Source organism: Sminthopsis crassicaudata, chromosome 4 (genome assembly GCF_048593235.1).
Source record: "Sminthopsis crassicaudata isolate SCR6 chromosome 4, ASM4859323v1, whole genome shotgun sequence".
Classification (NCBI taxonomy): Eukaryota; Metazoa; Chordata; class Mammalia; order Dasyuromorphia; family Dasyuridae; genus Sminthopsis; species Sminthopsis crassicaudata.
The window spans coordinates 368295559-368319511 of NC_133620.1; the positions used below are offsets into that span (position 1 = coordinate 368295559).

At 45.2% G+C, this 23953-nt stretch overlaps 1 protein-coding gene across 14 annotated transcripts in view; it reads right to left on the reverse strand.

Annotated features, from left to right (window-relative positions):
• The window catches only part of BCAS3 (BCAS3 microtubule associated cell migration factor), a 784754-nt gene that overhangs the window by 9074 nt on the left and 751727 nt on the right, over nucleotides 1–23953 (reverse strand). For 10 of the 14 annotated variants that reach the window (XM_074262034.1, XM_074262038.1, XM_074262041.1 and 7 more), the window contains 2 exons: nucleotides 16025–16192; nucleotides 7189–7254 (listed from right to left, as the gene is read on the reverse strand). In XM_074262034.1, coding sequence (XP_074118135.1) covers nucleotides 7189–7254; nucleotides 16025–16192 — 234 coding nt within the window. The remainder of the gene's footprint in view (nucleotides 1–7188; nucleotides 7255–16024; nucleotides 16193–23953) is intronic. The other 4 variants (XM_074262035.1, XM_074262036.1, XM_074262029.1 and 1 more) reach the window with 1 other exon arrangement.

Sequence of the window (23953 nt, forward strand, 5' to 3'; positions counted from 1 at the left end):
TCCTGCTGATGCTGCGGCCCCCACCACATCAGGCTACCTTCCGCCTGCTCTCTTTCATGTTTACGTCTGTTTATGTAGTGTTGTCTCCCCCATTAGAATGTGAGCTTCTTGCAGGCAAGGCCTGTTTTTGTTTTTTCTGTGTATTTCTGCAGTGTCTGGCATACAATAATCTCTTCATAAATTCTTGTTAATTGGTGATCAGAGGTGGCTCCTTAAGCCCCAAAGAAACAAAAATCCCTGTATCTGCTCCTGCTTTTATTTGTAAAGTGAACGGCCCAGACCAGTAAAGATCCTTCTCGTTCTACGTCCATGATCTGATGCCCCCTGTATTTAATTTTCTAGATCTGAGAGGGGACAGCGTGCTGAAAACAACAGGAGAGGCAAGGTGGCGGTGGGATGTCGAGGAGTGGAGGGCAGAGAGAGAAATGGAGGGGGAACAGGCTGGTCAGGAGAAGGGAAATCGGGACGAAGGGGGCAGAGAAAAACAGTGGGGGGGAAATAAAGTTGGAAAACAACTGGAGGTACGGAAGGCTGATCTGCTCAGACTCCTTCCAAGATTATGTCTAGAGATAGTGAAGATCCTCCCCTGAGACACGGGTCGCCGCGGGCCACGCTGACAGGCAGGAGGCCCGCGCCTGGCTACGGCCTTTTTGCCTCTTACCAGAGAAGTGGCCACGAAAGTCCAAGGGGACTTCTCCCTCAGTGGAAGCAACTACACTTTCTGGCCGTAGCGATTGGTACAAGCGTCTGCGAGGAAGGAAGGGCGCTGCAGCTTGCCTTGGTAGAGGGACCCCCTTACCCGACAGGCAAGTTCCCAAATTCTCAGACAGGCATCTGATCGAACGGCTGGTCCTGCTTGACATCTAAGGGGAGCCGTTTTAAAATACATATCACAAAGAAAAGGCCGGGCCGGGCCGGGCAGCGTGGGCGCCGCGCTGCCGAGGTTCCACAGGCCTTCCTGGTTTGGGCCAAAGTCTCGTTTCGTGGCCAGCTCTGGGCGTCAGAGACCAAGACTAGTGGCCTGGCAGGGAATCAGGAGGCCTGGCTCGGGGGTCCTAGCTCTGCTGTCTGACTTTCTAGGTGACCCCCCCCCCAATGACTCAGTGCCTTCATCTGTCAACTAAACATAACACTTGCCTTGTCTTCCTCCCAGGGTCGTGGTGGGGCTAGAATACTACACTGGAGGGCAGGAAACCAGAGTTCAAATCTTGTCACAGACACTTGTGACCCTGAGTAAGTCACTTGTAACACTGAGTAAATGCCTCCATTTCCTCATCTGTAAAGTGAGGACAACAGCACCTTCCTCCAAGGGCTGTTGTGAGATAAAATGGGAAAATAGGCATTAAGTATTTTGTAGATCTGAAAGTGCTTTGTCAATGTTGTTTATTATTAATGGGGAAAGCATGCTGAAGGACTTAAAGTCCTATGCAAATACATGCAAAATCTCTTAATTATTAAAGATAGAATAAACTTTGTCATTCCTGGTCTTCCCCTGCCCAGCTCCACTAGTCACATAAGGTTTCCCCAAGGGATTGAGGTTTTCCAACTCTCTCAAGAGACGGGCCTGAGAGTATATTTCTAGGCAGCTGAAATGCACCTTCCACCTTTCTGCCTCCTCTCCTGCAGCTCATGTGCACAAAAACAGAGCCAGAGACTGGAGGAAATTCTCCTTTGGGGAGTCCCAAGGTCCTAGCAACATAGCAAGCATACCTTCTGGAGAAAGAATGTCTGGCGGGGAGGGAGGAAGGCTACACGATGATTTCAGCACATCTGCTGGGATGGCCGAGTGTGCACGCCGGCTAGGAAGGGGGAGCGGTGAGAGAGGAAAGGCCGGGAAGACATGGAGAGACTTGTGCAGGGGAGCAGCCGTGGGGGGGAGGGGGCTTGGGACCCTCTCTTCAGACCAGATGTTTGGCCCCCATGCCTGAATCTCTCCCTCTCCCTGCAGCCCCATGACCAGATTCAGGAGGCCCGTTTGGGCTCCTCTGGGCCACACCACAGCCTTGATGGGACATGAGGCGGGGGCACCGGGCCCTTGGATCTTAAGAAAGACACCGCACGTCTTGAATACTTGCCTGGCCTGCCTGAACCTCATCTGGTTCTCATTCAAATGCCCCAACATAATTAAATTCTCAATAATGTGGGCCAAGAATTCAGTAAGATGTGGCTTTTCCCTCTTTCCCCCCCCCCCTTTCCATTAAGGTTAAGGAATTAAAATGTACCACTGGATAGACAGGCCGGCTTCCTTCCCCACCCCCACGTCCCTCTCTGCTCTGCCCCAAGGCCAGAGAGATGACCTTCCGGTGGTCCCAAGCCATAGATCAGCCCCTGGATCCTCAGACTGACGGGAGGACACTGGGAAAATGATCTCAGCTAGTTGTCAAACTCACGCCTTCTGGGGGCGCGGGGCGGGGCAGGGGCCCTTCCTCACTCCCGGGCCCTCTGCTTTCTGGGCTCCCACATAGGAAAGTGTTAGTGGCTTTTCAGGATCTGTGTGTGTGTGTGTGTGTGTGTGTGTGTGTGTGTGTGTGTCTGTGAGTGTGCATGTGTGTTTGTGTGAGTCTGTGTCTGTTGTGTGTCTGTCTGTGAGTGTGTGTGTCTATGTGAGTGTTTGTGTGTGTCTGTGTGTGTGTCTGAGTGTTTGTGTGTATCTGTGTGTGTGTGTCTGTGTGTGTGTGTCTGTGAGTGTGTGTCTGTGTGTGTGTCTATGAGTGTTTGTGTGAGTATGTGTGTGTGTGTGTGTCTGTGAGTGTGTGTTTGTGTGAGTCTGTGTCTGTTGTGTGTCTGTCTGTGAGTGTGTGTGTCTGTGTGAGTGTTTGTGTGTGTCTGTGTGTGTGTCTGAGTGTTTGTGTGTATCTGTGTGTGTGTGTCTGTGAGTGTGTGTCTGTGTATGTGTCTGTGTTTGTGTGAGTCTGTGTGTGTGTGTGTCTGTGTGTCTGTGAGTGTGCGTGTGCGTGTGTGTTTGTGTGAGTCTGTGTCTGTTGTGTGTCTGTCTGTGAGTGTGTGTGTCTATGTGAGTGTTTGTGTGTGTTTGTGTGTGTGTCTGAGTGTTTGTGTGTATCTGTGTGTGTGTGTCTGTGTGTGTGTGTCTGTGAGTGTGTGTCTGTGTGTGTGTCTGTGAGTGTTTGTGTGAGTCTGTGTGTGTGTGTGTGTCTGTGAGTGTGTGTGTCTGTGTGTTTGTGTGTGTCTGTGTGTGTGTCTGAGTGTTTGTGTGTATCTGTGTGTGTGTGTGTCTGTGAGTGTGTGTCTGTGTGTGTGTCTGTGAGTGTTTGTGTGAGTCTGTGTGTGTGTGTGTGTGTCTGTGAGTGTGCGTGAGTGTGTGTTTGTGTGAGTCTGTGTCTGTTGTGTGTCTGTCTGTGAGTGTGTGTGTCTGTGTGAGTGTTTGTGTGTGTCTGTGTGTGTGTCTGAGTGTTTGTGTGTATCTGTGTGTGTGTGTGTCTGTGAGTGTGTGTCTGTGTATGTGTCTGTGAGTGTTTGTGTGAGTCTGTGTGTGTGTGTGTCTGTGTCTGTGAGTGTGCGTGTGTTTGTGTGAGTCTGTGTGTGTGTGTGTCTGTGAGTGTGTCTGTGTGTGTGTGTCTGTGAGTGTGTGTCTGTGTCTGTGTGAGTGTGTGTGTCTGTGAGTGTGTGTCTGTGTGTGTGAGTCTGTGTGTGTGTGAGTGTGTGTGTCTGTGAGTGTGTGTCTGTGTGTGTGAGTCTGTGTGTGTGAGAGTGTGTGTGTCTGTGAGTGTGTGTCTGTGTGTGTGTGTGTGTGTGAGTGTCTGTGTGTGTCTGTGAGTGTTTGTGTGAATCTGTGTGTCTGTGAGTGTCTGTGTGTGTGTCTGTGAGTGTGTGTCTGTGAGTGTGTGTCTGTGAGTGTCTGTGTGAGTGTGTGTGTCTGTGAGTATGTGTCTGTGAGTGTCTGTGTGAGTATGTGTGTCTGTGAGTGTGTGTCTGTGAGTGTCTCTATGTGTGTCTGTGTGTGTGTCTGTGAGTGTCTGTGTGTGTGTCTGTGAGTGTCTGTGTGAGTATGTGTGTCTGTGTCTCTGTGTGTGTCTGTGTGTGTGTCTGTGAGTGTCTGTGTGTGTGCCTATGAGTATGTGTGTCTGTGTCTGTGTGTGTGTATGAGTGTGTGTTTGTGAGTGTCTGTGTGTGTGTCTGTGAGTGTGTGTCTGTGTGAGTGTGTGTGTCTGTGTGTGTGTGTGTCTGTGTGAGTATGTGTGTCTGTGTGAGTGTGTGTGTCTGAGTGTGTGTGTCTGTGTGTGTGTGTCTGTGAGTGTCTGTGTGTGTGTCTGTGAGTGTGTGTCTGTGTGAGTGTGTGTGTCTGTGTGTGTGTCTGTGAGTGTCTGTGTGAGTATGTGTGTCTGTGTGTGTGTGTCTGTGTGTGTGTGTCTGTGAGTGTCTGTGTGTGTGTCTGTGTGAGTGTGTGTGTCTGTGTGTGTGTCTGAGTGTCTGTGTGTGTGTCTGTGAGTATGTGTGTCTGTGTGAGTGTGAGTGTCTGTGTGTGTGTGTCTGTGAGTGTCTGTGTGAGTGTGTGTGTCTGTGAGTGTGTGTCTGTGAGTGTCTGTGAGTGTCTCTGTGTGTGTCTGTGAGTGTCTGTGTGTGTGTCTGTGAGTATGTGTGTCTGTGTCTGTGTGTATGTATGAGTGTGTGCGCACATGCACATTATCCTACACAAAAACTGGGGTTTGCAGATTCAGGCCCCGGACTCCTAACTGACCCCTCAGGATAACCCCTTTCCTACGACCACAGCTAGAGAAGAGCCAACCACTCCGGAGCCTTTGGGGGTAGGGAGTCACACACAAGAGCAGCAGAAGAAACATGAGAAACACAGGGAAATGGGGCCAATCACCTCCGGGGAGAGTCTTCCCGTTACTTCCAAGACTCTCTGGTTTCTTCTGATCCCCAGGCTAAGGAAAGGAGGTCCCATTTCTGGCCTTCCTTATTCCTGCCTGAGAATGAGCTAGAAACTGAGCCCGGCCTCTGTGGACTTTTCTGCTTTCAGGGAGCGCTCGCACGTATTTCTCTCAAACGGGGGCCTGCAGACCCGGCGAGTTCGAACAGCTTTATCCCCCGTTGATTTAGAAGACCGCCTTCCTGGCCTTTTCTTCCCTCCAGAGTCTGCTCAGGTCTTGGATGCTTCTCCAACCCCGTGTCTTCTGCCTGTAGTTCTATTACTTAGCGATTTATGGCCTGGGTGGAATGGGCTCCCTGCGACTTCCTCGCTGCCTCCCTGTCTATTTCTCCTCATGAGCGCCGTGCGGGCTTTGCGAGGGTTTCTCGGTCCCTTGGGGCATCGTTCCTCCCGACACGCAGCCCTGACCATCGGAGCGGCTGCTCCCCAGGGACAGAAAGGGGATGGGGCGGCGGGGGCTGCTCTCTTCCTCCCGCACAGGCACCTGTCTGAGGTCTGCAAACTGCCCGAGCCCACCGCTCTGTGTGCCGAGCCCACGACAAAGGAAGAACCACAGCAGAGCTGACCCTCGGGGAGCACCTTTACAAATCTCATCACGGTGACCCTTCTGGCCAGACCGCCACTGCCTGTGGCTTTTCTGGTCCGGGGGCCTGTGGTAAGGAAGCTCCCTCTGCCAGGGCAGGTCAGCCCCTTCGCTGTAACCCAGAGCCTTAAGAGGCCGGTCTCTGACACAAGCTGGACTAGAACCAAGTGCTCCGGGTGCAGAGCCACTCTTTTCCAGGCAGGCGCTATAACCATTATTATGCCCATTTCACAGATGAGGACACAAGTCCAGAGAGGCAAGTGTCAGAGACGCGATGGGAATCCACATCTTCCTGACTCTGGGTGCACCACGTTTTTCACTAAGCCATGTGCCTTTAAATGTCTCATCCAGAAAGACCCCCATAGGAGTGAGCCTGCCCTGAGTGGTCGTGGGTTTGGCCGTTTGTCTTTCAAAGGTTCATAAAGCTGTGGGCCCTTGGAGTCGATTTAATATGCTCATGGCATCTGGGCTTTGGCCCATGTGTCCCCGAGGTGTGGGCGGTGGAGTACACCGTTAACGAGCTTAACTAATAAATAATACAGGACACAAACTTTCAAGACTTCACTGGGTTTGGACAAGGCCTTGGTAAAAACTAATAAAGGCGGCAAATAGGTCTGCCTCAACCTCAGTCCCTTTCCATGGACTTTCCCTTAAAGGGCCCGTGGGAGCAGAGCAGACAGCTCAGAGGCCGTGGGGGGGGGGCCCAGAATGACTTACAGACAGTGAAAGGGAACAGACAGAAAGCCCGGGAGGAGCAGACCCGGCTACCCCCTTCCTGGCCATCAGGAGGCTAGTCCTGTAAAGCCACAGAAAAGGGCGGAGGAGGAAATGACAGCCCCCACTTCTGCCCGAGGTGCCCCTGGGACGGCTGACGCTGCGCTGGCTTCTCTGCTCGGGGCCCAGACGTGCCGCCGGTGCCGGGGCCCCATTCATTATTCAATCCCGCCGGGTGCAGACCAGCCTCTCCATTTGCTCCTCCAGGAGGAATAACAAATCTAGAAATGCAATTCCACTTTGGTGTATTAAGATATTGATTTGCCTGCTGAGTGGAAGTGCATTTGTCCTCCTGGCCTGTCCCACGGGCGGGAAGGGGTTAACCAAATGTTTATCACAAGGCTAGCTTCAGAGTTGAAAGTAATGTGATCAGTAATGAATTTTGTGTTACATTAGGTTGTATAAATGGACAGACAAGCGCAGACAACAAGTGGCCAGGAGTCGGGGCTAATCTAATGATGTAAAAATAGAGACAGCACCAATTATGCTGGGGGCCAGCTCAGAGCTCCTGCAGGGACTGCAAATGAATAGGTACAAATCCAATTACTCACTAATAGACGCACTACAAGAGGGGCAGTCAATGGTAAGTGCATTAGAGCCTAGTGACCTCCCTGCTCTGCACAACAGAATCCTAAATTTGACTTCCATCTTAAAAAGGGGGGGACACTCAAAGAAACTCTTCCCCCCCAGCTCCCCCAGCGATTTCTCTCCGGCCCCTCAGTGCCACTCCGTGCCCATGTGGACGGTGAGAAGGGAATGTGTGCCAGCTGCCTGCCCTCTCCCGCCTCCCGCTCCCCCCAGCTCCAGCCCCCTCCCCCAGGCTCCTGAAGCACAGGCAGCCCGGGGGCCAACCCAGCCAGGGGGCCGTCCCTTGATACCAACGAGAGCCTTTGATTTTGTGCATCTGTCAGACCTGGGTCGAAGGCGGGCGGTTACATACCAAAACATTTCACAGCCATGTGTCTCTCAGGGGTGATGTTTTTTACTGCTACGTCAAGGGCTGTGTCTGTATTAAAAATAAAATATTTCTTTAAAGAAAAATAAAAGAAAAGATCTTTGAAACAATAAAACAACGTGGGACCAAAACAACACCTTTTTGGACAGTTCATCCCCTTTGGTTGGGCTGCTGCAGATTCTAAGTGGCTCCAGGGGCAGGGTGGGGGGTCCTCAAGTTATATTTGAAGAAGAAAAATCCAGACCCGACTCACCCCAACCTTTTGTACCCCTTTCTGCATCCTTTCCTTTTCCTGCCCACCCCGGACAGGGCAGGAGGAAGGAGAGCTGGCAAGTGCTCCACCTTGGCGCACCCTGCACCTAGCTTTTGATTTCTGGCAGCGGGAAGACAAATGGCTTACTTGGCAGGGGATGGCCATTGGCCGGCCAACAGCCAAGATTCCCAGGAAATAAGTCTTGGAGTTAAGACCCGCCTGGCAGCACCCTACAGCATGGCTGTTTGGCTCGCCCAGGGAAACCGGGGGATGCATTAAGTGTCTCCTCATTTGGCTCTCAATGACTTATAGATGAATAAGATAGGAAGCCAAAGAGACTCCAAACCTTTCAAGGGGTCTCTGTCAGTTCTCTAGTGGCGGCCAGCCTGGGTCAAGCGCGCTGCGCGTGCACGGAGCATGGATGGCCCAGAACCACCCCATGCAGATCAGGGAGGGGACAGCACGGGGCAGGCTGCCTGGAGGTGGTGGGACTGCTACAGGATGATGAGCTCACGGGCACGGAGTGGAAAAGGCATCCTGAACAAATGCAACAAATGGATGGGTATTCTCCCCAAATTCAATTAAGCAGAGAGCGGTGGAATTTGAAAGCTATCAAGCTACCCTAAATAAAACACATGTGGGGAAAAGTTTGAGGGAGGTTGGTGAGAGCCCAGCAAGACACGCGAGGCCTGGAAGAGCTAGTGGGAGGCCAACAGTGTTTTTCCACTAGTAAGACCTCAAAATGTCCCCGTGGCTTGGGGCCCAGCAGGGCCTGGGTGAGGGGGCAGGGAAGGAGTAAGAGTGGGAGAAAAGATCCAAAAACTAGCCACAAAATGCTACATTAAAGACATCAAGATTCTGCTTCCTTTCATCCATCTTAGGAACAAGGGTCTACTTTGGTTTCGCAATATGGGCCCTGAGTACAGAAGTTCATAAAATTAAAAAAGAAAACATTGTTTAGTATGTGTGGACAAATCCTCCTCTATGACTCCAGACAGAGCTCTAAGGATTCTAGGATGGAAAAAACAGAGATCTAAGAGAAAAACAGTACATTTAACAAGCCGTGATCTTAAGTTAATGGAATCTTAACATCACAGCCTTAGATCTGAATGGGCCTCAGAGGCAATCTAGTCCAACCCCTTTATTTTACAAATGATGAAACTGAGGAAGCAGGAAAATCATATGACCTGTCCAAGATCAACCAGGGAGAAAGTGGCACAAGTGGGATTTGGATTCAGGTTCTCCAAAGAGAGTGCTCTTTCCACTACCCTCAACTCTACAAACTTTGAGGCTGGTAGATGGTTCTAAATGGCAAGTCTTCCAGGAATGAAGCAACAGAAAGAAGAGACTTCCCTTGGATGGAAATTTAGTTTTCTAAAAATTTCTACTAAAAATTGAAAAAAATTTTCTAGGACAGGACAAGATCACTAGCAAGCTAGCATCTGCCCATTTCCCCTCCACATTCGTGTGGCTTCTCCCTACCTCCTCCCCCACCCCCCCTCATTCTCTCAGGGGGGAGCAGTCTAGCCCATCAGCAGCCGGGGCACTGTCTCATCATGAGGGCTCCATGATATGCGAGGCTCTTCCATTAGGCTGAGTCACTGCATACACATGATCCATATCCCACTTGTCCCCAAGTGATGACGGGACCCATCAAAGCATATCGAAGTTTTACTCTCCCCTCCCCCATCACAATCCTGTAAGTGTTTCTGAGGTTTGAAAAGGTCTCCCATCCAGTTTGGGGCTTCCCAGGGGGAAAACTAAAAACATTTAGGAATCGCACAAAACCTAGAAAAGTGATTTCTAAGGGTGTTCTTTAAAGTCTATAATAATCTTCCCTCTGATATTGGATTTCTTTGCTCCTTTTATCTGTTTTGTAGTCTTGATTTCATTCATTCAGTCACTCAGGCATTCAGTCATCCCTCCCTTTCCTCCCAAACATGTCTTAAGCACCAACCTAGGCCATTCAATCCTATATGCAGGATTTGGGGGTCAATGAGATGTGATTCTGCTAGGAAAAGAATCAGAATGTCAGAATTTAGGAAATAAAAAAATTTAGAAACCATCCAGTCCAGCTCCCTCATTTTACAAGTGAAAAAATTATTCCACAGAGGTTAAATGACAATCAGGGTCACACATTTTCCTTTGTTTTTTGAGGACTTAAAATTTCTTCAAAGGCAAGAAACAAACTTATTCTTCCCAAAGACTGGGAGAAGCAGTTAGGGAAGTCCACCCAGACTGATCAGAGAGAAGCAGACAAGATCTTCAAGTAGGGACACCACCAAGTAGACCCTCATGTCATGCTGAGGGAGGCCATCTTGGAGGCCTCATTCATTCTTCTTCACTCGTTAGAAATGCAACAGGGCTCTAGAGAAGTCTCAGCTGTTGGATAAAGCTAGCAAATATCTGCATTTGAGGAAAATCTTGACAGAGCAGAAAGGACTAGTTTTGAAGTCCAAAACTCTGGGTTTGCATTGGGCCTTTGCTATTTCCTGCAAGTGTGAGCCTGAAAGTCCTGTAAATTCTCGGAGACTCAGTTTTCTCACTTGCAAAATGAAGAGATTAATCCTTGCTCTACCTTGATGTTATGGCATTTTTTTTTTTTGATGAGAAAAGACTTTCTAAAGCCAGGAGATGGTAAGTTCTTGCCTTATCATTGGACCCAATAAAATATCTTGTACTCATGATGCTGAATGTGTACCAATAGCAATTTATCCTCCTTCCTTTCCCCCTTTACCACCATTCTGATTTACCACTGCTGAAGACCTCACACTGGATATACTCTGAAAGGAAGAGGCAAATAGAGCCCAAGACCAGGTGTCTCATAAAACAGTGGGAACTGTGGCTTACACATTCAGAGATGTCCCAAGTGTCCGCCGCTGAGGAAGAAGGGGAGTTCTGGCGGTTAATGGGCTTCCTGACTAAGGTTAGCTTGCTATCATATGGAATAGTTAAGTAATGCATCTTGGGTGCAGTCATATGGGAAAATAAACAAACAAACAGACAGACAAAAACCAACCAGGCCTCAGAATGGGCCCATCAATGGCAAAGCTGGGAAGAGGTCAGGAGCCCGGCCAAACTGCTGTCACCAGCTCAAAAGTGGTGGTGTCTGCCAGGCAGGTCTGAGGGCCTCAGGAAAGAAGGTATTCTAGGAGTACCATGAGTCAGGGAGCACAGCTGAAGAAGCATCAGTTTTCACAAAGGGACCTGTAAGAGCAGACATCCCTGCACCAGAGAAAAGTCTGAATTATAGCCAGTTTCAATTGGAATACAATTTTATTTTTTTCAAGGTTATTCTACCTAGCTTCTAGCAAAGTATGGCCAAGTAGAGGCCCTTTCTGGATCTACTTAGTGAATGGATGAAAATAATTTGTGATGGCTACACTGATTGCTTTACATGCAAATGGTTGCTCCTAATGTACTTGAATCAGGAGCAAATGGGATTCTTTTTGTGGGAGAATATCACCTATGGTATTTGTTTTCTCAGGTTTTTTTTTTGTTTTTTGTTTTTTGTTTTAAGCTTAAAGCTTAGGCTTGTGTGAAGGAATAGAATCTAGCTGAGTGCTTTGAGTTTTGGGGGCCTTGTTAAGTGTTGGCTGACAGAAACTACTATGTGTCTATATTTAAAGATTGATTAAATTGCTCATGAGGAATAAAGCCTTTTTAAGAAATGAGAAGTTTGTAAAACTGACGTAACCAGAATATAAAATATATGACATAGATCAGAAGTAGCCTTATTATCATTCTGAGAAAAAGAATAATACACCCAAAAATAAAGCTCCAAATGAGGGAGTCCTGTAGGTTTGCAAAAATGGTGGTAGTAGTAATGGGGAAAGGGAGATTTTTTCCCCTCCCATGCTTTTCTATAAAAGAAAAAAACTGCTTTAAGAATCAAAGCCTTGTGTAATAGAGTAGAGCTTTTTCAGAGATACTAGTAAGAGCTGACCACCAATTAGCAGTCAGGTAGAAAGTTAGCAAGACTGGAGGGCTATAAAGCAAAAAGCAACGTGAATATTTTAAGAATTAGATTTTTTAATATTATAAATGAGAGGAAAAAAAGGAAAAAGTTGTTACAAAAAAGATGTGCCTAGGTATTTGTGTTTAAGTCTAGTTCCAGTTTTAGTTCTATAATTCTTTCTTAAAATCTAACTATAAGAGAGAGCCATTAATTTACTGCTATTTTAGCAAATAGTTCCATTTTTTTTTTTTCTTGTCTGAGGTAATTGGAGTTAAGTGACTTGCCCAAGGTCACGTAGCTAGGAAGTATTAAGTGTCAGGCCAGATTTGAAGTCCTGGGCCACCTAGCTGCCCCAATATTCTATTTTTAACAGCCAAAAAAATATTGAGCATAAAGTATGCTAAAATTTCTAAGACCTAACTCAACTAGACTTGGAGGAGGAAGCCAGTTGTATTATATTGCCATGACAGTATTCAAATACAGGTAAAGTGCCCAGAAGAAACCAACCAAGCCTCTTTCAATCTGTACTTAAAAATCAAAAACCTATGATATGATGACTAATATTATAGAGTAGAGCTACCGATATTCTGTGAGTCATGCTTCAAAGTACAGTACAAAGAAGCTGTATCATTTATTCATTTTTCATCACATACTTATTATTATGCACCTAAGAGGCTCTGTACTAGTCATTAAAAGGCTATGACTGTTGGGGAAAATTAATATGCACCTTATAGGCTTATCCATTCCTGAATGCAGGTCTTGACAAAGCCTAGAAGAACCCATGCTAGATGAGTTATAGAAATGTCAGCTCTATGTGAATCCCCATAATAACGAACAATATTGTAAGGGGAATATCTGTAAATTAAGAGCTACAAGGACAAAAGCAAATGGAGTTTAGGATAGTGACTACATCCTTCATTGATACCATTATAAATAGTGTATCAATCCTGATTACGATACAAATTTCCGTGCCAATGATGTCCTAACTGGTAAGGCATTAAAGGAATCTATTTATCTCTGGCCATTAAGTGCATGTCAGAGCCAATCAACCACTTGAGAATGCTGCCTTGTCCATTTGTCCTTCAGACCATCTAAAGAGGTTGTCCTGAGCTTGGGGGTAGGGAAATGGCTTTTATCAGAGGCAAAGAAAGCTCCTTCTGCTTGCCAGCATAGGCCCCCGAGATTTTTCCTTACTTGCCTAAATGTTCTTGGATACTTTGCTGCCTTCAGCATGTGAGGGTGAGTATGGGGTACTTCCCGAGGAAGGCACCGCATCCAGAGAAGGTTAGCACTGGGCTCTTACTTTGATAAAGGCAGAGCTGCTGAGCTAATAGTCAGTCTGGAGTCTGTGCAATTCAGAGAGACTGTTAACGATTGTTAATAGTCAGGAAGAAAACAGATTGATGTTACAGCATTCTACCTAAGTTACCATCCTCTATACTTGGGCCATTATAGTTTTATTTTAAAAAGATAGCAAATAAAAAAATTTTAAAAAAAAGATAGCAAATAAGATCAGTGCTATGTCACAATGCGGGAAGGGAAACGATGGAGGGAGGGAAAAATGATATCATTCGCTCTCCTATAAAGCCAAAGAGTGGTTTCATCTCTTTGAACAGGGGGAAAGCAGAATCTTGATTACTCCCCCCTCCCTTTTTTTTTTTTCTATTTTGTGGACCTTATTAAGGCTGTGTCTCACAGCTATATGGCCTCCCTCAAAAAACTCATTACAACTCGCTGGTGCCCAACAAACCTCCAGCACACACAACTATATCTACTGCATCAGGACTAGGTGCTCTGAGAAGCTGCTGGGATGGACGACAGGAGCAGACCTTACAAAGGATTATGCTAGTGGTTGCTCAAGCCCAGGAATTCTCAACCTGAGATCCATGAACATGCTTTACAAAATATTTTGCTAACTGCAATTAATATGATTGAGACTGGAGGGAGCTTTTTGGTTTGTTTTTGATAGACCTTGTGATTTTGTGCATTTTATTTTACGCATTTAAAAACATTTTGAGAAAAGATCCACAGGTTTCACCGTATTGCCAAAGAGATCCATTAAGAATCTCTGCTCCAGATGGATTTCAGGGAAAAAAAGTGAGAAGACTCAACACAAACTGATGCTGAGTGAAGTGAGTAGAACCAAGAGAATGAACAGCAACATTGTACAGATCATTAACTTGGGTAGACTCCTCTTCTCAGCAATACAATGATCTAAGACAATTCCAAAATCTTCAAGATGGAAAAAGAGAAAGGACTATGGAATCTGAAAGCAGATCAAAGCATACTGTTTTCACCTTTTTAATTTTTTTCTTTCCCACAGTTTTTCACTTTTGTTTTGATTCTTCTTTCACAACACTACTAATGTGGAAATATGATTAATATGATTGTACATGTATAACCTATATCAGATTGCTTGCTAAAACAATCCTCTTGGAGAGGGGAAAGGAGAGGGAGGGAAGAAGAAAGGAGAAAAAAAAATCAAAACATTGTAAAAGTAAATGTTGAAAACTATCTTTACATGCCATTAGAATAAAATGAAATACTATTAAGTAGACAAATAGATAAAGTCTCTGCTCCATTCTTTCTGAAAGAAGAGGAGGGTAGAGAAAGAATTTTGTGGAAGGAACAGTCACTATGCTCAAGTGATACTTTCAACACAGAGTCTTTGTGGATCCTCCCTTTTCCTTCCTCCAAATGACCTTTTTTATTTTGTTATCTTGTAGAGACATTCAGTATATACCTTGAAAAGCAGTATGGCACAGTGGAGAGAAAGCTAGCCTTGAAGCCAGGGAGACCTTGGGTTCAGGTTCTGACACATACTGGCTGTGTGAGCATAGACACAAGTCACTGACCTTCTCAGAGTTCTAGCCTCCTCTCTAAGCCTGTCTTGAAAGGGATAAACTGCCTTGCCAGAGATACCTGGAAATTCCCCATTCCAATTACCTCACAGATCCAGTACCTATCCTTATCTTGATATATGCACATGTTGTCTACACTATAAATTGTAAACCCCTTGAGGGCAGGATTTATTTTTGTCTTTGTATTCTCAGCTTCTAGTACAGTTCCTGGGATTAAAAAAAAAAAAAAATCATAGATCTTTTTTGCATTAAATGACTGACAAGGGGCCAAGACTAGGTTGTAATCTGCGCAAATGGTCCATAGAAGCTGGGTGGAACATCCTAGCTTCTGGAAAAGTTACAAGGCACAGGAAGGGAGACAGTCTTCATCAGTTTAAAAGACTCCAAAAGCTGTATTCAAGTTCAGGGAAAACTCTGCCAGAGGTACTGGACAGGAAATGAGGAGGAAGGAGAGGTGCGGGCCACCCATTATACATGAGCCAGTGGAAAGCATGGAATGGTAGAAAGAACTGGATCTGAATTTAAAGGATTTGGGTTCTAGTCACTTATTAACTGTGTGACTCTGAACCTCGATTTTCTTATTTGTAAAAGAGAATACAAATCTACCTCCCAGGGCTGCTGGATATTCAAAGTGCCTTATAAATTTTAAAGGCTCTTAGAAGAATCTTCTATATACACAAAACAGAAATGAATGGCAAGGAAGGGTTTGACAGGAAACCCAAAGACTGAACAAAGGGAGAGGTGACAGGCTTTTCCAGTACCTTCCAAAAATGTTCCCACTGTCTTTTGGTTATTCTCATTCTGAATTTCCTCCCTCCTCCTTCCCCAGTCTGAAACAGCCTCTACATTAGTCAAGCCTTCCATGCAAATTCTGGGATGAGCAGCTAGTCTTAAGGCACGTTGCTAGTCATCATGTAGCCCTGGGGTTTTTAACAAGGTGCCTTGTTACTGTGCCACCGGCCTGTTCCCGGGAAGCAGAGTCCTTTGGAACTACATTTTGAGGGCTGCAAAACTCACCTGTTGTATGGGCGGCTAGGGAGATGAAGGATGCACAAATAGAAGTAGCCACTATGGTTACTTGATGGAAATAGCCACATATTCCATTCCTCCAAGTGTGGCTGGGGGGGTGTGTGCATTACTGGATGACTATCAGAGTGTTAGAGCTGGAAGAGACCTGGAGGTCACTCAGTCCAACACCTGAAGTAGAGGATTCGGAGGTGCTAGAGACGTTAATTGTCTTGCCTACGGTCACATAGGGAGAAAGCAGCCAAGCCAGGATGGGAACCCGTTCACTGCTCAGGTAGCATCAGTTTTTTAGCATTGGCAGGGCTTAGGTGCCACTAGTCATCAGCCCCAAGAACTTTTACGGAGGTGGGGAAACAAGCAGGGGCAGCCCCCTACGCAGAGATCCAGCCGTGATGGCCGACAATGTACGGCCGGGGTCTCGGGTCCCTCTTTAGCCCGTGGCTCTTGCAGTCAGGGCCTTGGGAGCTACCGGAGACAGCTGGCTCCCCTTGGCTCAGGGGGTTCTGACCCTCCTTGAAGCTGCCAGTGTGACCGACTCCCTGACTGTATTTTCATTTCACTTGTTCCAGGTGGGAAGGACAGCCTCCATCTTGGAAGGCTTCGCATGGATGGCTTCCAAAAAAAGACAGCAAGCAGCATTTTAACCAGGGTTTGGGGGTTGGGGGAGCAGTGGGGAGGGGGGCAGATCGGTGTGCAGCCCCTCCAGCCTGCCTTCAGCTTTACCTGTTCCCGATCCCACGACATCCCGGCTTGGAGATTCAGCCATGGCGTCAGCCAGCCGCTCCCGGAGGCCTTCTTCGGTGTGCTCCATGGAGGACATGTGGCGGAGGCCGAAGCCTTCGGGCCAGCTTCCGCACACTTCCAGCAGGGTCACGCTCCGATCAAAGGTACCTGCAGCACAGAGAGGGAGACGTGGCTGAGTACAGACACACACCTTCTCCACCTCCCCTCCAGCCACACGGATGTGGCTCTTTCCTTACAATACTGCCGGGAGGTAGCTACCACTATCACCCCATTTCACAGATGAGGAAATGGAGGCTCAGAGAGATGCAGGGGTTTGCCTGGGGTCACCTAGTTAGCCTGTGCCAGTTATGGAACTTAAACTCAGGTTTTTCTCCAGCCAAGACTGGCCACCCACTCGTTATATCATGTACTCTACAAAACAAGATGACGGTCACAGCCAGAGAGCCCTGGAGATGGAAAGGGCCGTCGACATCATGTGATCCTATTTCTTCATGTAGCAGATAGGGAAACTGAGGCCCAAAGTGGGGAAGTGACCGAGGGGGCTGGGAGGGGATCTGGCAGCAGGAGCCTCTCAGGGGTGGGGATCAGGGGCCCAGCCTCCTACACCTAAGCGCACCCCGCTGGCACCCGGCCGGAGACGCCAGAGCTGGCGATGGGAGCAGCGTCGCGGCCGGGCCCCTCAGCAGCCCTGCCGATGGCAAGCTGGGCCCGTCTGGGAGGGCACATGGGCTGCTGCTGAATGCAAGATTAGACTTTCGAATCCAAGAGCGCTTCAAAGAACAAATTAAAATTATTTTGACTTTATTTTACAGTAAGTCTTCTGTGAAGGCTTATTTCAAACCATTCCCCTTGGAATGAGATCACGGTCATGCTCTGGTGCTTTAAGCACACACCACGTCCCCGGCCGTTAGGTAACCAAACCCACTGCACCGCCTGGGCCTGGATCCTGCCCGCCCAAGGAAGGCTAAAAAATGCAGCAAACGCCAACGTTTCCCAAAGTTAAAAGTACACGAGACACGTCCCCGTATCAGCTCCTCGCTTCTCCCCTTTGATCAGCCTTCAGAACTATCTCTCCGCAGCCAGGGGGCTGCGCAGCTTCAGAGCACACCCTCTGCCAATGACAGGTGGTAATAGAGAGGGTGCGAGCCAGAGCCCCCGGCAGGCGGCCCTGCCTCTGATAGTGGCCAAAGTACTGAGGTGATAACCGTTAGTAAACACTCGAGGCAGCCAGCGGCTCCATACATCAGCAAAGAGGGCCAGATAATCCTGAACTTTGGTGGCGGGGACAAAGGCCCCTGGCTGCTGGGTCGGCCAGGATTTATACCAGCAGCCAGGGTCACTGTGAGCTCCTGAATTTCATCAGCAAAGCACCCCCCCCCCCTTTGATTTATCTTTTGTCTAACATTGGGGCAGATTCCTGGCACTGAAGGGACAGGCAGCACAGCAAATGGAACACACGAGGGGAGGCTCCTCTGAGATGGACGCTCAAGGCTCTTCCCAGAAGCCAGTGGCTAGCTGAGGCCAAAAGGAGAGGGACGGGCTCCTCTTCTTCCATCTCCCCTGTAGCCCAAAGGGACCGGTGCACACTGAAGCGGCGACTGCCTGTGAGGCAAAGTGTGCCCTCCTCAGGGGCTAGGGGTCAGGCTACCTTAGCACGCCGTTGGCTGCCCCTTGGGTGTGTGCTATAGGACAGAAAACACAGGCAGACATGTAATTAGCTTCCCTGGAGTCAAATTCCAAGGCTCCAAAGGTTCAAGGACATAAGTTCGATTCCTGATCTTGCCATTTACTTGTGTAACTTTGGATGAATAACTTCATCTTTCTTTTTCCATTTATGAAATGGGGATAAAAGGCCCCATTTCACTCTAGTTCCCGAGGTGTAGTGGCGAAGAGAAGGGATATTCATGTTCAATGTGGTTCTTTTGGGAGGTTTTTTACCTCTAGAAAGGGATGAAGTACAAAAAATACTAATGAGAGGTCAGAAGGCCTTGCTTGCTCTGTCATTTGTAAATTCTGTGGGTCTTAAGTTTCCTCATTTGTAAAATGAGTATAATAATGCTGGTCCTACTTATCTCCTGTGGGGTTATCATGAGAATTCCCTAAATTAATGGTATGTGGACATGCTTTGAAAATGATAAAGTGAGAAGTCTGGCAGAAATTACATTTAGACTAACACCTCATACCATATACCATGATACGTTTCAAATAATATATGACCTAAATAAAAAGGTCATATCATAAACAAATTAGGGGGGAAGAAGATACTTTTTAATAACTATGTATAGATAATGAAGAGTTTTCGATCAAAAAGGAATAGAGACTAACATAAAAGATAGTGAAATATGTAACAGAAATCATCTGTTAGATAAAATTGGAAAACTTTAAAAATGAGATGGAAATGATGGGAAAAATCATTGGAGTAAATTTCTGATAAAGATCTTATATCAAAAAAAGGAAACTTACATATATAAGAATATAGCATGAATTATAAAAACAAATGTCTGCTGATTGACCAGAGCAATTCCTCAACAGCTAAATGGTTAAAATATAAGGAAAAAAAAATTTTCAAAGGAAGGAATTTATGCTATTAATCAATAAAAATGTTCCAAATAAATATGAGAAACAAAAATTAAAACACCTCCAACTTTCTACTCTATATCTGGAAAATTAGCAAAGGGGACAAGGAAGAAAATGGCAATTGTGGGAGGGTTTCTGGGAGGATGGGCACCCTGACGTGCTGTTGGGGCAGTTGTCAACTGGTCTAATCATTCTGGAAAGTAATTTGGGACTACATTCCTAAAGTCACTAAACAGTGTATTCCCTTTGATCTAGTGATAACAGCACTAACTATAAACACTCACAGAGGTCAAAGACAAGAGGATGGAACTATATGTACAAAAATGTTTATAGCAGCTTTTTTTGTCACAACAAAGAGCTGGAACAAAGTGAATACCTATTAATTGGGGAGTGGCCTAACAAATTATGGAAAATAAGTGCAAGAGAATATTATTACATCCTAAGAAGGGATGGATTCAGAGGATTTGTATAAATAGATGCTGAGTGAAGTAATCAGAGACAGGAAAACCATTTATACAACGAGTCAACAACGAAAAGGACAAACAACTTTAAATAAATTTGGTCAGTCTAATGATCAGTCATGACATCAGAAGGATGAAGCTTCCTACCTTTTGATTGTTTTAGAGACATGTATTTTCAGACTTTGCAACTAGTTGATTTGTTTTGCTTGCCTATATCCTAAAAGGGTTCAATGGGAGGAAAAAGGGGAGTTGTTGGATAGTGATAGTGATTTAAAAAAAAAATGGTTAAAAAAAAAGAGGGAGAGAGAGAGAGAGATGTAATAAAACATTAAAAAATGCACCAGAGAACAGAGAATGGGATACGGTGGGAGCAATTTTGTTACCACTGTGCTAAATTTATTATTAGACATTTAAAAAACCCCAAACTTCCTATAAATTGACAGTTTCAGATATGGTCCTCCTTTTCTTTGCATATGGAAATGTTCATGGTTGTATGTTTAAGTTAATAGTAATAATTTAAAAAACCAGGAAGATCCCATATGTAGAAGAGGGGGAGAAAGGGAGGGATTGGTATCACTCCAGGTTCAGAAAGGCCTTTAGCAGTTGCTTTGTCTCTTTGGCCTTAAATTTTTCCTTATGACACCCATGAATTCTAGTTTTCCAGGGAGAAAAGCAATTCTAATGGAAAACAGGAAGTTCTTTTCTTCTGTGCACCCCTCTGAGGATGAGCTTGTGGTGACCATGCAATCAGCTCACCCCAAGCAATGTTCAATTTGTTTAACACAGGCAAAAGGCGGAGGAGTAACTGCAGGATTGCTAGAGCTCATGGCAACTCCTACATGTAGGATTCATTATCAAAAGATGACAGAATATGTTGGTGTGAGAACTTACCGTTGGTTTGGGGTGCTGAGCAAATGCAAATAACTGTAATTGTAAATTTATAAAGCATGGCATTTTCAAGTTTGGAAGGTGCTTTACAGGCAAAATCTCACTTGAGTTTCTCAATAAGCCTTGGCAGCGAGGTAGGGGTGGAAGTAATGAGTATTTATACAGCTCTAGGTATGGTGCTAAGTATTTTACAAATATCAACTCCATTTGGTCCTCACCACTCTCTGAAGTATGTTCTATTATTACCTCCATTTTTATGGATTAGGAAGCTGCAGTAAGCAAGAGTTAAATTATTTGTCCAAGGTCACTCAGTCTGAAAGTGTCTGAGGTTGGATTTGAACTAGGGTGACTCCTAGCTCCGGGTGTATTATCAATATTCTTCTTTTATAAAAGAAAGCACTGGAATTCCAAGAGGTTCATCATATGACAGGATCGCAGATTTAGAGCTTCTCAAATGCAACCCTCTCACTTTACAAAAGGGAAACTCAGACCCAGAGAGGTTAAATGATTTCACAGAGGCCACAAGTGGCAGAGGTGGGATTTGAATTTAAATTTTCTTGCCATTAAGTCCAGGACTTTTGCTACTACACTGCAAATTGGAACATTCTGTACTAAGTTCATAAAGGTCCTTGTTAACTAATAAAATCAATTAATATCTGGGCTTCCTACAAATCAGATATAATCACAGCTCCTCTTTATGTGACACTTTAAGGTTTTAAAAATGCTTGCAAAACAGGCACTACAAGTACTATTATTCCGATTTCACAGATAAGGAAAACTGAGGCTCAGAGGTAACACAGCTTACCCAGCACCATCAAACCAGCACTTACATTAGGGAAGACAGTAAATGGAGGCAGCAGAAAGACAGTCAGCAGCTAGAAGTCACTGCTGATGATAAGGAGCCAGCACCAAGAGAGCCAGGAGTGGGCTAAGGCAAAGGACACCTGGACCTGTTGGGGTCAGACACTAAAGTAAGACCAGAAGGAGAATGGCCTGGAATAAATGTCAGGAGTTTGGGGGCTCAAGAAGTCTGAAACAGGGCTGGCAAACAGCAGGACAGGTGCAGTAGCTGCTGTGCAGCCGGCTGGCAGTGACTGTCTGCAGAGGAGGTAGAACAGGTGGGGGATCAGCAGGGTCAGGAATCTTGCAGGGAGCTGGAAGAGCCACTGTATACAGATGGAGTTCAGAACCAAGGGGGATGGTGAAGACTGGAGAACTGCACTGCCATTAAAGGAGCAAAACCCCAAGGAAAGAGGCCTGAATCAGGGACATGGGACCTGCCCTCATCTGCAAGCTTTAATAGACTTGTATTCAAGGTGCCTACATTTGGATTCTAGCTCTCATACTTTTAAACACTTTCCCATATTTGTCATGTTCCACAAGAAAAATCAGCTCAAAAGGAAAAAAAAAAAGGTGGTATATGATCATGATGCAATACTATTGGGCTATAAGAAAAGATAAGCAGGACGTTTTCATATAAACTTGGAAAGACTTGATACTGATGTCTGATATAAAGTGAACTGATATAAAGTGAAGCAAGCAGAACCAGGAAAACAGTGTACACAGTAATAGCAATACTGTATGATTAAGAACAACGAATAACTTAGCTGTTCTCAGAAATATAATGATCTGAGACAATCCCAGAGGACTCATGGTGAAAAATGCCTCCAGGGATGGAATCTAAATACCAATCAAAGTATGGCATTTTTTGTTTCCTTTATTTTTTCTTTTAGTCTTTGTCTTCTTTCACAATATGACTAATATGGAAATATGTTTTGCATGATCGCATATGTACAACTCATATAATTGTTTACTGTCTTGGAAAAGAGCGGAGGTAAGGGAGGAAAGGAGAAAATATAGAATTCAAAATTTAAAAAGAATGACTATTAAAATTATCTTTACATGTAATTGGGAAAATATTATTTTTTAAAAACTTTCCTTCTCAAGAAGGAATTGCATATAATAATCTGGATGTGATCAGAACAGGGCAGAACACAAAAGGCCTACAACCTCTCTTATTCTGGATATTCATTATGTCCTTTCTTAATGCAGTCCAAGATTGCATGACCTCCTCTGGTTGTCATATTACAACCCTGATTCATATTATGCTCATGGTTCATCAACCTCTCCCACTCCTGTGTCCAGATCTTTTTCACATAAAGTGGTGTCTATCTCCATTTCCCCCATTTTCAATGTGTGAAACAGATCGTTTTGTACTCAGGGATAGCACTTGACTATGATCATCTCTACTTAATTTACTTTTAAGAGCTGCCACCCACTATTTTGGCCTGAGCAAACAAGCTGAGATACAATCTTGTATTCTTTCCATTATGTCATTGTGACTCTTAGGAATGGTTTTGTGGTATCGCTGTCTCAGTGAAGAAGTCCTTAAATTGGACAGTACACATCAGAGCTCTACCTTTTGGAGAACATTCAGTCAACATGGCTCATAAAAAAGTCACAGGAATGAGGATAAAGTCAATGTTTTTGATGTCCTGCTGAAGGGTGTCTGCCTACATGCCCTAGCAAAGGATAAGGATGTAGTCTGTTCTGCTCATTCTAAAACCAGTACCAGTAGGGAGAGAACTATTGAGCAAAAGAAAAGCCTTGGGAGGTTAGAGTTGACATATGTGGCCAGCGGTAGCAAGGTGGGCAGAGCAAATGTAAGATTGGCAATGGAAGTAATGCAAATTAGAAGCCAGAAAAGTTTGGGATGGGACTCGGGTCCTTGGAAAGGCAGCTTTGACACAGGAGAAACTAGTGATTTTGGAGAAACTCCTACTTTTCATTGTGACACTAATTAGTCCCTTGGACAAGTTGTTTTTTTCTGAGCCCAAGCTTCAGTCATACACTTCTGTGGTGACACATTTCCTGCAGTGACAGCTACCATTCCACCAAGACAAAAAAACCAACTAACCAAACAAAAAAAACTCAATCATCATTGCTAGCACTTGAGGACTTCTAAGGGAAAAGTGGTAATTTTGTGGAAGAAAACTTCCTTTTGTCCATGAAGGACTGTCTATAAAATATAGCTACTTGGAAGCCCTCCTCCTCCTCCTTGCTTTCCTCTCCCTCTCTGCCTATCCCAATTTCTGCTTATTCTCCAAAACCCAGGTTGAATCCTACTTCTTCCATGAAAAGTTTTTTTTTTAACCATTCAAGTCTATGGGGAACCCTTACTCTATTCAATTCCTTTTTTTTTTTTTTTTTTTTTAAATTTTCTGCCTCTTTGTGATCAATTCTTTTTTTTTTTTTATTAATAGTTTTTTATTATACATATATATTAACTTTTTTAAACTTTTTAAATGCACTTTTTTTATGAATTTCCATGGGCGGAATTTGGGAGAGAAAAATCAGAACAAAAGGGAAAAATTATGAGAGAGAGAAAAAAAAAACACAAAGAAGTGAACATAGAATGTTTTGATTTTCATTCAATCTCCATAGTTCTCTTTCTGGATGTAGTGTTTTCTATCCAAAGTTTATTGGGGCTTGAATCATTGAAGCACTGAGAAGAACCAAGTCTTTCACAGTTGATCATCGCACATTCTTGCTGTTACTGTGCACAATGTTTTCCTGGTTCTGCTTGTTTCACTTAGCATCAATTCATATAAATCTTTTCAGGCCTTTCTAAAGTCAGCTTGTTTATCATTTTTTATAGAACAATAATATTCCATTATTTCTCAACTGATGGGCAGGATGTGTGTGTGTGTGTGTGTGTGTGTGTGTGTGTGTGTGTGTATGAGAGATAGAGACAGTCAGAGAGAGACTGAGACAGAGACAACAGAGATTGATTCTTTAGTCTGATAGCAAGCCTTGCTCTTTTTTATGATCCAATGAGCCCACTACCCTTCTGCCTTTCTCAGATTCTCGGAAAGGATTTGGGCTCTACTCATATCTCTCACAGGAAGCCAGGGCCCTAATATGTAAGTGTCTTCTTTTCAAGGTTCAGGAGTGCCCCTGGAGTTAATGACAATAAAAAAGC